This window comes from Podarcis raffonei, chromosome 8 (genome assembly GCF_027172205.1).
Source record: "Podarcis raffonei isolate rPodRaf1 chromosome 8, rPodRaf1.pri, whole genome shotgun sequence".
Taxonomy (NCBI): Eukaryota; Metazoa; Chordata; class Lepidosauria; order Squamata; family Lacertidae; genus Podarcis; species Podarcis raffonei.
This window is the reverse complement of record NC_070609.1, coordinates 402,240-417,328: the sequence shown is the minus strand read 5'-3', so window position 1 is coordinate 417,328 and position 15,089 is coordinate 402,240. Positions and strand designations below refer to the sequence as shown.

Genomic DNA, 15,089 nt, shown 5'->3' with positions numbered 1-15,089 from the left:
CATCAAAATATTTTCCTTTATTTGCAAAATATGGCCGGGTGTCTTTTCAAAAGGGGAGCAAAAGCACCAAGTGAGACTGAGGACAACCCGAGGTGTGATCCCGATTCAAACACAGCGCTGGGGAAGATCCCTTTATCCTTATATTTGGGGAAAGAATCACGTTCTTGGGTAGCTGCAATGTTCTATAATTTCTGAATGTCCCAGGGATAGAATCATAAAGCAGTTGTTCCTTTTCGTTTTCTTATCAATAAAAAGGTTGGTGTGGCACGAGCAAATTTTTATTCTGAAAGCGTGGCCCAGAGAAGAACAACAATGTCCTAAACCCCAAATTATATATATTTTAGAACCACAATGTCCTAAACCCCCCAAAATACATTTTTAGGCGCCAGGCGAAAACTTTCTTCTTTGACCAGGCCTTGGGCTGATTAATATTCCCCAGCCTTTTAAATGTATTTGTGGGAGGGGGGATTGTTTTGTTGTTTTCCTTTTAACTGTTTACTTGTGTTTGTACCTTGTATTTTACCCTGTCAATCGCCCTGAGATCTGGCGTGTGATAAAGTGTGGCATTTAGGGAAGTTTTTAATGTTTGATGTTTTATCGTGCTTTTAATATTCTGTTAGGAGCCGCCCAGAGTGGCTGCGGTAAATATATTATTATTATTATTATTATTATTATTATTATTATTATTACTATTACTATTACTATTAAAATCAAATAACATTGACAACACTTCCTGGTGAGTCTTGCCTGGTGCTGCCTTTCCAGACCACGAGATGGCAGCATCCGCCAGCAAGGATTCCCCTTGTGCCAGGGCAAGGCGGCTGGCAGAGAGGCTGGCGCAGGCCGCCTTCCTTGGCTGCCCCCTGATCTGCTCCCCCACCAAGAAAGTGCACCTGTGATTTGCCCCCCCCCTATATTCCATGGAGTTCTGGGAAGCGGGAGGGGGCACCTGTGGCACATCAGTAAGCAACATCATTATACAAGAGGCAATGTGGCGCAGTGGTTAGAGCAGTGATGGCCAAACTCAGCCCGCCAGCTGTTTTGGGACTACAATTCCCATCATCCCTGACCACTGGTCCTGCTAGCTAGGGATGATGGGAGTTGTAGGCCCAAAACAGCTGGAGGGCTGAGTTTGGCCATCACTGGGTTAGAGGGTTGGATGAGGACCTGGGAGACCAGGGTTCGAATCCCTGCTTGGCACTCACTGGTTCCAAGAATTTGGGCCTCTCTGCCTGACCTGCCTCACAGGGTTGCTTTATCCTTGGAGGAAAAAGTGGGTTGTGGATTGAGTAGATAAATGTACAGGCAGGATTTGATTTTTGGTGGATTATTGTTCCAACCTTGATGGCAGAAAGTGAAGAGGAATTAAAAAACCTTTTAATGAGGGTGAAAGAAGAGAGCACAAAATATGGTTTGAAGCTCAACATCAAAAAAACGAAGATCATGGCCACTGGTCCCATCACCTCCTGGCAAATAGAAGGGGAAGAAATGGAGGCAGTGAGAGATTTTACTTTCTTGGGCTCCATGATCACTGCAGATGGTGACAGCAGCCACGAAATTAAGAGACGCCTGCTCCTTGGGAGAAGGGCAATGACAGGCCTAGACAGCGTCTTAAAAAGCAGAGACATCACCTTGCCAACAAAGGTCCGTATAGTTCAAGCTCTGGTTTTCCCGGTAGTGATGTATGGAAGTGAGAGCTGGACCATCAAGAAGGCTGATCGCCAAAGAATGGATGCTTTTGAATTCTGGTGCTGGAGAAGACTCTTGAGAGTCCCATGGACTGCAAGAAGATCAAATGCATCCATTCTTAAGGAAATCAGCCCTGAGTGCTCACTGGAAGGACAGATCCTGAAGCTGAGGCTCCAAGACTTTGGCCACCTCATGAGAAGAGAAGACTCCCTGGAAAAGACCCTGATGTTGGGAAAGATGGAGGGCACAAGGAGAAGGGGACGACAGAGGACGAGATGGTGGGACAGTGTTCTGGAAGCTACCAGCATGAGTTGGACCAAACTGCGGGAGGCAGTGGAAGACAGGAGGGCCTGGCGTGCTCCAGTCCAGGGGGTCGCGAAGAGTCGGGCACGACTAAACGACTAAACAACAACAACAAATTGTTCTAAGCTGGGTCTCTGCAAGTTTCCCTCCCTCTGGGACTTTAAGGCAGCTCTGCTGCTCCCCAGTCCTCCAGATAACAAGTCCCGCACCCCCTGCAGCTGGCGTGGTTCCCTCTCCCCCCAGGGACCAGGGCTTGGGTTCCGATTCCTCGCCATGATTTCCCCACAGTGGTCTTTGCAGCAGGCCAGTCGCTGCCTCAGTTTCCCATGTGAGGAATCGCAGGGAAGGAATTGCAGGGTTGTGGGCACACAAAACAGGAGAGGCCAGGCAGTGGGGTTTGATGCCCCAGGCTGTGAATGGGCACCCCCACGCCAAGGGCACCCAGAGAGACTCACAGCAGCCAGAGGGGCACAAGGACCCCTCTTCCCTGGCACCTTGTCTCTCCTGGGGACCAGGCAGGTGCCTCCCCCCCCAGAAGCCCCAGGCAGGGCTGGATGCCAGCCTCCCTCTCCTCTGAACTGCATCTAGCCAGGCTCCTGGGAGAGCAGGGCAGCCTCTGCCAGAAACATGGTTGTTGTATAGCTCTTCTTTTGCTTCATATTTATGTACTTGGGGATTGGGGGGGGGCTTTTTGTCATGTATAATTCATTCTGTGGTTGCCAAATTGTCATTTTTTAATTTATTGACATGCTCTGTGTGTTATATATTTGTATTTCCAATGCTCTGTATTTAGTTGTTTTCAATGTTTGCTGTAAGCAGTTTTGTGTGCAGCTTGGGGTGGGAAAGCGGCATCTAAGTATTAATAATATTTATTAAGTATTTATTAAACTCAATCAATCAAACTTATGAGTAACGGTTGACAGATCTGGGTATGTTTATCCTGGAAAAGAGAAGACAGAGAGGAAGCATGATAGCTATCCTCAAATATCTCAAGGGTTACCACATGGAAGGGGGAGCAAGTTTGTTTTCTCCTGCTGTGGAGACTAGGACTTGAACCCGTGGCTTCAAGTTAATAATAATAATAATTTGCCAAGCAGGGGGAGGGGCCCTTTATTTACCTGTTTCATAAAATAATAATAATAATAATTATTATTATTATTATTATTATTATTATTATTATTATTATTAATTACTTATATCCTGTCCATCTGACTGAGTTTCCCCAACAGAATTAAAACCACGATAAAAAGATCAAACCTTAAAAACTTCCCTAAACAGGGCTGCCTTCAGATGTCTTCTAAAGGTCAGATTTATTTCCTTGGCATCTGCTGGGAGGGCGTTCCTGCCTGGTTACAAAGAAGGAAATTCCAACTCAGCACCAGGAAGTACATAAATATGTAAAAACTTTCTGATAGTAAGAGCTGTTCCGCAGTGGGTCAGCAGGTGGCGCCCTCCCCTTCCTTGGAGGGTTCTCAGCAGAGCTCGGCTGGCCTTGGAGGCTGAAACTGAGATTCCTGCATTGCAGAGAGATGGAGTGGAAGGCCTTCCGCATCCCGTCCACTTCCACGATTCTGTGAAACTGTTGCCAGAATTGTTCTTGTTGCGAATATGCCGCCCATCTGACTGGTTGCCCCAGCCAGTCTGGGCGGCTTGCAGCAAAATATAAAAAGACAATGAAACATTGAACATTAGAAACTTCCCTATCCAGGGCTGCCTTCAGATGGTATCCCTTGAGGGATACAGGGGTACCTCGGTTTTCGAACATCATCTGTTCCGGAATACTGTTTGACTTCCGAAATGTTCCAAAAACAAAGCGTACATTTCCGGAAGCATTTGCGTCCGGAAAACTCCATACGGAAGCTGCGTGGCACATTCGGCTTCCGAAAAGCATTCAATGTTTGATTTCCGAGACATTCGGAAACCGAGGGCCCACTGTACACAGACGAGGCCATTTAGGAGGAGAAGTCCGGCAGCACCTTTGACGCCCTGGGGGACAACGAGGGGGCTGGGCAAGAGGCCGCTTTGGGCTGGCCCACCCATGTGGCAAGTGAGGCAAGCGCCTCAGGCGGCAGAATCCACAGAGACAGCAGATCCCATGTAGACCTTTATTCCTCCCTTGTTCCTGATTTAGGTCTACACTCTCCCCTGGTGAGGAGGGGAGGCATGGTTCTGTGTTTGCTTCACAGAATCATAGTTTTGTAGAGTTGGAAGGGGTCCCCAAGGGTCATCTAGTCCAACCCCCCCTGCAACGCAGGAATCTCAGGTGGCCGTCCAAGCTCTGCTTAGAAACCCCCAAGGAAGGAGAGGCCACAACCTCTTGAGGGAGTCCATTCTGCCATCAAACAGGTCTTGCTTTCAGAAGGTTCTTCCTGATGTTGAGTCGGAATCTCCGTCCTTGTAACTTGAAGCCATGGGTTCGAGTCCTACCCTCCAGAGCAAGAGAAAACAAGCTTCTTCCCTCTTCTATGTGACGGCCCTTGAGATATATGAAGATGGCTCTCATATCTCCTTCTCAGTCTCCTCTTTACAAGGCCAAACATACCCACCTGCTTCAACCGTTCCTCATCAGGCTTGGTTTCCTGACCCTTGATCATCTTGGTCGCCCTCCTCTGCACATGTTCCTCCTTAAATTGTGGCGCCCAGAAGTGGACACAGTGTCCCATGTGTGGTCTGACCAAGGCAGAATAGAGTGGGACTATGACTTCCCTTGATCTGGACACTGGACTTCTGTGGATGCAACTGAGAATAGCATTAGCTTTTTGGGCTGCTGCCTCACCCTGCGGTCTCATGTCCAGCTTGTGGTCCACCAAGACCCAGAGATCTTGTTTCACATGTCCTGCTAGTAAGCCAGGTGTCCCCCATCCTATATTGGTGCTTCAGGTGCCAAACTGTCATGGGCCGTCCCTGCCTTTGGGGGTCCAGGAAAAGGAGCCGTCCCACCTGCAGAGTCCCAGGCCCTGGGAAGAGCCTGGGGCTGAGTCGGAGGGGAGCTTGCTCCCTTAACTGGCCCTCCCCGTCTGAATCTGGCCCCTGAGACTTGCAACCAAGGAGGGTAGGGCTCAACCATCCCAGTGGAGGCTTTTGGTGGCTACAGGCCAGGGGGGGCCCGCTCGCCTCCATGGTCCGGTTGCTCTTGTGCTGGGAAACCCCAGGCAACTGTTCGGCCCTGATCCAGCATGCTCTCCTTGCGCTCTTATGGGCACCTCTGAGCATGTGCAGACTCCCCCCAGCCGCAGCTACCGAGGCCAAGCCGGGCAGGCTCCGGCCCAGCAGCAGCAGCAGCAGCGCCTTCCGCTCATTGGCGCGCGCGCTGGGCTCGGCTGCCCCCGTGGCTGTTGCTGAGCCCCGTGATGTATTTCCCAGGCGCGCGCGCGCTCGTGCTCCGGCCCTGGCCCTCCTCCTCCCCCTCCTCGCGGCGCCTGGCTGGGCTGCCCGGGCCCCAGTGCCCCAGTGCCCCAGACGTGCCCCCGCCAGCCTCCTGGGCACTGGGCTGGGCGCGAGGGCGCCGCCGCCTCCTCCTCCGCCGCGGATGCTGTGATGCTCTGCTGCCTCCGCCAGCCGCGGATGCTGTTTCCATGGCAGTTGCTTTTCCTGCTGGGATGGCGGGCGCTGATTGGCTGCGCCGGCCCGAGTGCAGGAGATGGTTGGAAGGGACGGACCCAAACGCGGCGGCGGCGGCGGCGGCATCGGCTGTTGTTGCGACGGGGCCGAGGCGAGAGGGCGGCGGAGGAGGAGGAGGAGGCGGGAGGGGAAAACGCCTCCCCTCGCTCTCGTGCGATGTGTTTTCCTGGTGCTTTTATTTATTTATTTGGGGGGGGGGCGCGAAACTTAACTTTTGAGTCCTGCCGGCTGCCATCCCTCCATCTGGGTGGGGAGGAGAGGTGAAGCCGGCCAGGGGGGCCGGGGAGGGCAGGGAGAAGGGGGGAATCCCCAGGATGAGGTCAGGGGATTTCCCTCCAGCCCCTCGCGGGGATCCTAATCTCCCAGGGCCAGCCTTGCACCAGCAACCGGGGAGCCGAGGCAGCCGCCCTCGGGGGAGCGAAAGAGGCTCCGGGGCTCACGGCCAGCAGCCCCCTCCTCACTGCCAAGCAGGGCCCCGCGACCCCCGAAAAGCAACCGACGCTTTTGGGGCAGGCGAAGGGGCGGCCCTCGGGCACTCCTGGGCCCAGTGTGGCCGCTGCGCTGGGGAAGAATGGCAGAGCTGAAGAGTTGGGAGGGAGCCCTGCGGTCATCTAGTTGAACCCACTGCAATGCGGGAATCACAGTTCCAGAATCCCTGGCCGATGGTTGAAGGACCTCCCGGGGAAAGGATCTTGCCGCCAGAAAGTTCTCTCCTCCTTCCCCAAAGCCTCGCCAGACAGGCCGAATCCAGCCCGCCGCCCCTGCCTCGACGTGGGGCCTGACGTGCCCTTAGAGGGCAGCTTGGAGGTCACCTCGCCCAACCCCGGCGCAGCCCAGGATTAGGAGGCAGCTCAGGCGCGCAGCTGCGTCCGCACCTGGCCCACGGAGCGCCCTGAACATCTGGGCATCGCCTGCGCCACCAGCCTGCTCCCCCCCCCCAAAGCTGCCCCCGGCGGGCTGAGCTGGGGTGCTGCCTTGGCGCATAGCTGTCAACCTTCCCCTTTTTGGGGGGAAATTCCCTGATTCCAGAGCCTTTCCCGCTGCTATCCCGGATTGTTAGATATCCCGTCGACTGTCCCCGGGACAGGGGAGGCTGCGGATCCCTTCTTTTCGAGGCTGCTGATCCCTTATTTTCAAATCTGAAAGTTGACAGCTATGCCTTGGCGCCCATGGATCATAGCCTCATAGAAGCCGGAAGGGACCCCCAGAGCCATCTAGTCCAGCCCCCCTGCGCCATGCTCCCCTCGGCCGAGCGCTAGCCTGGCTGCTTCGCCCCACCGCTTGTGAAATGGGGCGACGGGGGGGCTACACCGTCGGGGCCTGTTGGGGGGACAGAGGGGGAGAAGGAGCACCGGGCTCCCCACGCAGCAGCCCCACGCAGGGCAACGGAGGCCGGCCGGGGCGCAGCAGGCGTGCCCGGGGAACCCCACCCATCGGGGGCGCGCAAGCCAGGCCGGGCCTCCCCAGGCTGCCTCCCGTGCCCGCGCCCCGTCTCGGCCGCGCCTGCCCGTTGGCCCGCCTGCCCGGCCGGGCCGTGTTGCCGTGGCTCCGCGGCGCGCGTGGCGCTCTTCCTTTGGAAACAGGCGCCTCCTCGGCGCTGAGTGGCTGCGCGCCGCCGCCGCCAACAGCCAATGGGAAGGCAGGGGGGCGGGGGTGTCCAGGCAGCCGAGCGGAACCGGCGGGGGGTTAGACACGCTCCGCTGCCCCTGCTGCAAAACAAACCCGCGCAGGGGGGCTCCTTCCTCGCGAGTAGACGGGGAGCCCCGTGCATTGCGCGGGATCCGGGAGCATTTGGGGTGGGCACGTGGGGGCGTCCCGACCCTCCCCGGGTGAGGAGCCCGACGGCCAGGCAAGGACGTCGCCAGCCTTGCTTGGGGGGCACGAGGGACCCCCCCGAGCGCGCAGGGGAGCCCACAGGCAGCTGGGCTGGAGACCTGGGGTTGGAGAGCTGGAAGGGTCCCCAGGGTCATCCAGCCCAGCCCCCTGCAATGCGCGGGACTGCGAAAGGGTCCAGGGTGCAGGCTGTGGCGCAAAGGGGCGCCCGCCTCTGGCCTTGCTGCCCCTCTTGCGCCCCTTACCCCGAGGGAGAACTGAGGCAGGGAGACGGGGCCCCGCTGGGAAGAGCCAGGGAGTCGGGCCCGGGGAGGAGAGCCCCCTGCCAGGCCTACCCGCCGGAGGAGCAAGGGCAGAGGCGGGCTGGTCCTCGGACGCCCCCTCGGGCCGCCTGGGCCTCATCCAGGCTCAAGGTGGAGCAGGGCGGCCCCCTTCGCAGGGGGCTGTTGCCTGGCTGGAGACAGAGAGGGAGGGAAGGAGAAGGCGGAAAGCGCGTTGCTAAGCAAAGAACTCCCCGTCGATGTTCCGGGGCCGAGAAGCACGCCCGGGACGCCTCTGGAGGTCCAGAATTCCAGGACGTCCTTATTTCATTCGGGGATAAGGAGAGAGGAAGAGACCCGCGGGCTTGACTCGCTCCGAGCTGCGAAGCGGGATGCGCGCAGCCCTGCCCTGCTCTTGCGAGGCCCCCCTGCGTGGCGCTGGATCAGGCCAGTGGCCCACCTCGTACAGCATCCTCTGCTCTCAGTGGCTCAGTGGCTCACTGCCCCTCCCTGCCTAGAGCGAGATAGACTGTCTCTGGGGCTGGTGGAGGGTCCACCAGAGCGAAGGGAACTTGGCAGAGGAGGCTGCCAGCCGCGTGGGCCACCGGGGGGGGGAGGAGGAGGAGGACAAAGGGGTGGCGCGGGGCGGGATCCTGGCAGCAGGTGGGTCCCTCCCCTCCCCGCCATCGCGCGCGGGCCTCTGCAACAGGAGCGTCCTGCGCTGCGCGCGGGGCCATCCGTGCGCTTTTGGCGCTGGCGCGTCCGCCCCGTCGAAGGAGCGCTGCCTGCTGCCCCCCCCCCGCCTCCCTCCTGCCGCCCCCAGGGGTGACATCATCGCGAGGCGGGCATCTGCTGAGTGGCTGTCACTGGGCAAATTCGCCCTGCGCCGCAGCCGCCACAGCGAAGCGTTACTCATGCCCGGCCGAGCGCATGTGCCAGCCCAGCGCCCCCCCCCCGCTCTCGGCGAAGGAGGAATAAACAGCCAGTGATGTCAGCGCGGGAGGGAGAGGGGGGGCAATAGAAACAGCGGCGAAGGCGCTCCGACGGCCCGACGCCTCGCGCTGCCATTGGCCGCGGCCCGCCTGCTCGTCCCGGCGACGGCGCGCTCGTTGGCTCCGCGGCGCTTCGGCTCAGCCAGCCACGCGGCGGGATCCCTCCACCGGAGGGCACGGGGGGGGGGCAGGGGAGGAGCAGCAGCAGGGAAGCGGGAGGGGCGGCGCCACTCCAGCCCCCCCCCGCCCGCCTGGCACTCGGGCCGCCTTGCCCATGCTCACCCGCGGAGATCCAGCTCAGCCAAGCTACTAAGCATGGGGGGCTGGCACTCTTCGCATGCTCAAAGGCGCCCCTGTTCATCCTCATGTTAACAGGTGTCTCCGGGAGGAGCCCGGGCGAGGTCCTCTTCTTGGTGGCGGCAGTGACCTTCCCAGGTGAAGGGGAAACAGCTTCACGGCTGGTCCTGAGTTCTAGGATGATGAGGGAAAAGGATCCCTTTATTCCCATGGACTGTCTCCAAGCCATTCATCATTTTAGGAACTTCCATTGTGCCCATTTGGTCTTCTGATTCCATCTGAAAGACCCCAAACACGAACTGTCCTTCCTTAGCACAGAAGGCCGCCCAGCCCCTTCTCTGAGGTGTCAGTCTCCCTGCCCCACTGACCTCTTCGCTGGGCCCCTTCCTCTGCTGGGGGCCCCCCTGCCTTTCCCCCCTGGTCCCTTTTGCTGCTTGAGTCGGGCTTGTGTCCCCCACCCTAAATCCTCTAGTTTGAGGCTGGGGCTCCCTCAGTTTGGTGGGAGTTTGCACAGCCGGTGGGATTTCAGCCTGTGGAACTCACTCCCACAGGACGGCCACCAGTGCGTGGCTTTCAAAGAGGACTGGGCAAACCATCCAGTGGCTCCAGAGAGCTGTGCTCTTGTCTTCACAGCTGGAGGCAGCCATGCTTCTGAATCCCAGTGGCTGGAAACTGTCAGAAGGGAGAGGAGCTCTTGGTCCATTTGGGGCACCTGGCTGGTCACTGAGAGAACAGGACGCTGGACTAGGCTGCACTTAGGTCCTTAGCTGACAATGGGCAGATAAGCAGCTCTGCTCTGCAAAGAGTGACTTGAAGGCTCCTTCTGCCTCCTGGAATATTCTTCCCTGCTTTGGTCCCTTACAGAAACATGCATCTCTTTGAACCTGGGTCCCGAGCATACGTAGGTGCTGGGTGTGCAGGATGGGGCCTCAGAAGGTGAAGGTAAATGACCCCTGGATGGTTTTGTCCAGTCAAAGGCAACTATGGGGTTGTGGCACTCATCTCGCTTTCAGGCCGAGGGAATTGGATATTTTCCCACAGACAGCTTTCTGGGTCATGTGGCCAGCAGGACTAAACTGCTTCTGGCGCAACAGAACCAGAGCGCTGTTCACCTTCCCACCACAGCAGTACCTATTTATCTACTTGCACTGGCATGCTTTCAAACTGCTAGGTTGGCAGGAGCTGGGACAGAGCAACAGGAGCTCACCCCGTTGCACAGATTTGAACCGCCAACCTTCTGATCGGCAAGCCCAAGAGGCTCAGTGGTTTAGACCCAGCGCCACCAGCATCCCAAGGGCCTCATTATGCCACAATGTCCCCACCCACCATATCTTGGAGTCAGGAAGGACTAATAATAAGAATAAGAATAATGCTGTAGTAATGATGATGATGATGATGATGATGTTACTCTTGTCAGCCTGTTCTGCCATGGGACCTCCATTCAGGCCCCTATTTCACTGTGAGTCAGAATCACAGCGAGGACCTGTGAGTGAGTCCCACCAACATCTTCATACATGACATTCTGCTCCAATGCGCAAGCGGACACACAAGCGCACAGCTTTGTACACCAAAGCCAGGCACCTCCGCCAATGTGTGCATTGGCAGGCCATGGATGACACTCCCTGCCATAGGCCAGGCCAAAAGGTTCAGCTAGAAAACGCCTCCCCTCCTCCCTCCCCTCCCTCCTGCCCAGCTGTGGGGTTGACCCACTGACCCAGAGCCCAGCACGGGGCCCTCTGATGGGGAAGAGGCCCACAGCCCAGCTCCACAAAGGGTCAGCTGCTGGAAATCCCCCGGCCAGCCTCCTTCAACAAAGGCTGCCTGACTCGGCTTGCCAAGGAGGCCTCCTCTCCTCTAAACGCGCCCCCCCCCGCCCCCTTCCAAGCCTTGGGAGTTTGCCTTCTCCTTTCCCAAGAGTCCCAGGCCTTGTCCTGGATTGCTCACCATGGAGGAGAGTGCTCTGGGCGGCTCCCAACAGAATATAAAAAATAGAATGAAACATTAAAAACTTCCCTAAAGAGGGCTGCCTTCAGATGTCTCCTAAAAGTCAGAGAGTTGTTGATTTCCTTGACATCTGCTGGGAGGGCGTTCCACAGGGTGGGCGCCACCACCGAGAAGGCCCTCTGCTCTTCCTCCACAGCCAGAGGCAGCCGTGCTTCTGAATCCTAGTGGCTGGAATCTACGGGAGGGGAGAGGGCCCTAGTGCCGGATCCTGATTGCAGGTTTCCCTTTGGGATATCTGGCCATTCACTGGGAGAGCAGGAGGCTGGACTAGATGGGCCAGTGGCCTGATCCAGCAAACACTTCCAAGACCCTGCATTGCTTTCCCAAAAACAAGTCACGCCAGACAAATGAATCTCATTTTATTTTTGGATAGAGGTACAAGCTTGGTGGATCAGGGGAATGCTGTGGACATAGTGTATCTTGATTTCAGGAGGGCTTTTGACAAAGCTCCCCCAGAGTCTATGATTCTATGACTCAGTAGGGGACCCCTTCTGGTGGAGGAGCTGGTGAGATGTGGTCCGGGCCAGGGAACAGGTCAGTGGATTTGTAACTGCTTGACTGACCAAACCCCAAGGGGAAAGGGCTCTTGTGCTTGGATCCTGCATGTGGGCTTCCCTTTGACAGGATGCAGGACCAGATGGGCCACAGGCCTGATCCAGCAGGCTCTCTGCTTATGCTCTGGTGCCTGGCGGGGGAGGGCATGGGGAGTGACCCTGAGCAAGGCTGATGTCTTGGGAGAAGTGTCCAGCCTCTTTTGGATAAGGTTGCCCCTCGCTTCAAGCAATGGGTGGGTAGCACCTGGGTCCAGACCTTCTGATGTGGCCTGGAGCCCCTTTCCCCCACCCCAGTTGCTTTGCCAGCGGCGCCCTGTCCTGGGGAGCTGTGCCTCTGTCTGACCCTCCGCGCCTGAAGTCCCTGGCAGCTTAGATTACGGCAGCCAGGAACGATCTAGGGGGGGCCGGGTGCTCTGATCTGGCTGGGGGAGCTGCTTGCCAGGCTGCCAGGAGAGAGGTGCCCCCCCTCATTTTTGACCCTGGAACTTCCTGGTTGCACAACATACGGAGGCCTGTTTCCAGTTGTGGCCCTGAAGCGGAGGAAAGCTCTTTTCTCTCGGCGCGCAAAACACTTAAGCCTGTCCGTGTTCCGTGTCCTTTTCTGGCTGGAGCCCCTCCGCATGGCGCTAGTCCGCGGGGAGGCGGGTTCCGCCTGTTTGTTGACTCCGAGGGAGGCGGGGCGGAGGTTTGCCCGCCAAGCGGACCCGGGCCAGCCTCAGTTGCCCGCGCGGGGAATGGGTCGAGCGGGGAGCGCGAGGGAGGGGGCGCCTGCTGCGCGCGGTCCCGCCGTCCGGCCGCGCCCCTCCGGGGATCCCCGGCTCCCGCACAAGCCCGAACTTGCCTCCGGGAGGGGGCGGGGCGCGGTGACGTCAGGGCGGGGGCGGGGCCGGCTCCGGGGAGCGCTGCCACTGCCCGCTCGCCTGGCAGAGAGACTCTGGCCGCCGCCGCCGCCGCCGCTCCACCTCGCCGGGGTCGCTCTCCTGCCTCGCCCGCCGCCGCCGCCCCCGCCGCCGACGGAGCCCCTGCGCTGCCCCGAGACCCCCGACCCGCCCCCGGAGGGTTCATGCAGCTGCAGTAAGTGGGGCGGCGGATGCCCGGGGAGGGACCGTCCCGTCGGGGAAGGCGGGAGGGCGCACGTGGCTGCAGGGGGCGGCAGCCCGGATCGGGGCGGGGCGGGAGGAAGGGAGACGGACCCCCCCCCCGCGAAGCTGGCACGGCGCGGTTTGTTTACAAACACGAGCCCGGCGCGCGGACGCTGCTCCGCCCGCCGCTTCGCCCCCACCGACCGCCCCGTCTCGGCTCGCCCCGCAGACCCCGCCGAGCGCCATGGCCAGACCACTGCAGGACGGGAGCCGCGCCGAGCCGACAGCAGCTGTGTCCGGGAGCCCAGCCTGCCCTGTGGGGGGGGCGCTGGCCCTGCCGCCCCCCCTCTGCCGCGCACCCCTCGCCTCGCCCCCCCGGCTGAACGGCCTCTGCCGCTGCGGGATCGGACACGAGACCTTGCGGATGCGCTCCGGGGCCACGCGAGGTGAGTGCCTGGGGAGGGGGCTGGAGGGGGCGGGGCGCCTGCTGCTGGGCGAGGGGAGGGCGGCGGGACCCCCAAAGCGCCTCTGAGCATGGGCAGAGCTCCTCCCCCAACCCCGGGGTCCCAGCCAGGGCGGTGCTTGTTCCGCAGGAGCTGTCCCGCAAGGAAAGGGCTGGCGCGCCCCCGGGGTGCGGGGCAAGAGGGGCGCGGCTCAGCCCCTCGGTCTCCCAGCCGCAGGTGCCCGCGGAAGAGGGGGCGGATCTTCCGCTCCTCTCCCCACCTGAGCAGTCCTGGGGGTCGGGCACAGCCCAGCCCCTTTCTGCGCCTCCGCCCGTCAAGGACAGACCTTTGTTTTTCCGCGACGGGCGCTCCTCCTTCCGGAGCGCTGCGTCTCCTGGCGGGCAACACGCGGTGGCTGCGAGCACGCGGGAAGGACTCAGGCCAGGCACCCAGATCGGGCGCCCCCCTGTTCTCCGAGGGGCTCCTTTTATTGCTCCCCCACCGAGACCAGACCACTTTCCGCACCCCCAAACTCCCGGGAAGCGTGCGCGCAGGTGGCAGGCATTGGGCGGGGGTCTCGCGGGTACCCCGTTTGCCCCTCAGGCTGCTTTGGTCCCGCCCCACTCGGCCGCACTGCGCGCAGGGGGTGCCCCCCAGCGCCCTGCCCTCTGTGAGCCTGGCGTGGAAACGCTGACTCAGGAAAAAAAATTGCGTGTATTGCGGGGGGAGCAGACTATGGGAGGGGCCGCCCCCAGCTAAGCGCGGCGAGGAGGAGCATCCCTGGCGGAGAGCAGCGAGTGGCAGCCCCCTTGCAACCACTGCCCCCCCCCAGTCTCCCGGGGTGGGGGCTGCAGGGCAAGAGGCAGCTGCAGGCGAGCTCCCCGCGGCGCCGCTCGCCCCAGCCAGCCAGCCAGCCGCCGGGGGGGCCCGTGTCCTGGAATGATCCCTTTTCCCTCCGCAGTTGCCAAGGAGACAGGAAACGGCCCCCTCCCGCCCCTCCTCGGCTTGCTGCTGCCCTCCCCGCCTGGCCGCCCTCATCGCCGCTGCCTTCCTCCCGCAGGCGACCCGCCCGCCGCCGCCCCCCGCCCGGAGGAGCCCCCCGTCCAGCCCCGGAGCCCCGCGCCCGGCCTGGAGAGAGCCATCGGGGCGCGCCTGCGAGTCCTGGGAGACCAGTTCCAGCGCGAGTACGCGCACAGGGTAAGTCGGTGCCGGGGGGGGGGAACCGAGGGGTGTGTGTGTGCCCGGGATGCTGGTGGCACGGGGGGGGGATGCCGGTGGCCCCACCGCCCAGCCCCGTCCTCCGCCGCTGCTTTGCCCAAGGAGCTGGGCAGGCGCCGCCGCCGCCGCTGACTCATCTCCTATAAATAGCGCGGGATGGCAGGCGGGCGGGCACGGGAGCCTGGGCAGGGCAGTGCCCGTCCCTCGGCCGCCTCGTGCCCCGCTCACCTGCGCCCTCTCTCCTCTCCCCGCAGGAGCAGCGCCGGCCGCAGGGCGCCCTCTGGGGCCACGTCTCCCACTTCGTCTTCCAGCTGCTGGGCATCTTGTACAACCTGCCGGCGGAGGGCCTGGCCGGCCTGCGCCCCAACTAGCCGCCTCCTCCGCCTCCTCGTGGTCCTCCTGCTGGCCAGGGGGGAACCCAGCCGGGACTGGAGCCGCCCCCCCGCGCCGCCGGGGGCCGTGAGCCAGGGGGGCGCGCCGGGCTGCTTCCTTCTGCCCCCAGCCCAGCAGTGCCTTAAGGAGAGCTGCTCAGCTGGGACGCCAAGCAAGTTAGCACTATGTCAATACTGTTCAATGGAGCCTGTACAGGGGGGGGGGAGGCGGAGGGGGGGAGACAATTGCACAGGGCCCGGTTTCCTTCTGGGGGGCGGGCCAAGCTGTAAATAGGGGGCGTGGCCGTCTTGTACATAGGGGGCGGGGGGGGGGCTGTACAGCGGAAGCTGCTGTTATGTATATACATCCTGTGGACAATCTAGAACTTGTACAGGAGAACTTGGTGCTGCCTGTAGATACT

The 15,089-nt window shown here is 60.5% G+C and overlaps 1 protein-coding gene across 1 annotated transcript; it reads left to right on the top strand.

The window, feature by feature from the left end:
* Positions 1 to 12,494: 12,494 nt before the first annotated feature.
* LOC128418180 (formin-2-like) lies at positions 12,495 to 15,087 on the top strand. Its single transcript, XM_053397621.1, has 4 exons — positions 12,495 to 12,627; positions 12,865 to 13,081; positions 14,040 to 14,275; positions 14,551 to 15,087. Exons 2-4 carry the CDS (start codon positions 12,880 to 12,882, stop codon positions 14,665 to 14,667), a joined length of 555 nt encoding a protein of 184 aa, XP_053253596.1. The 5' UTR covers positions 12,495 to 12,627; positions 12,865 to 12,879; the 3' UTR covers positions 14,668 to 15,087.
* The last annotated feature ends 2 nt before the right edge of the window (positions 15,088 to 15,089 follow it).

What these genes read in the sequence shown, in the direction of transcription:
- LOC128418180 (XM_053397621.1), top strand. Translation starts at nt 12,880, where the DNA reads ATGGCCAGACCACTGCAGGACGGGAGCCGCGCCGAGCCGACAGCAGCT. An exon ending in GCGCTCCGGGGCCACGCGAG is followed by an intron (nt 13,082 to 14,039) that starts GTGAGTGCCTGG and finishes TTCCCTCCGCAG; the next exon opens with TTGCCAAGGAGACAGGAAAC. An exon ending in AGCGCGAGTACGCGCACAGG is followed by an intron (nt 14,276 to 14,550) that starts GTAAGTCGGTGC and finishes CTCTCCCCGCAG; the next exon opens with GAGCAGCGCCGGCCGCAGGG.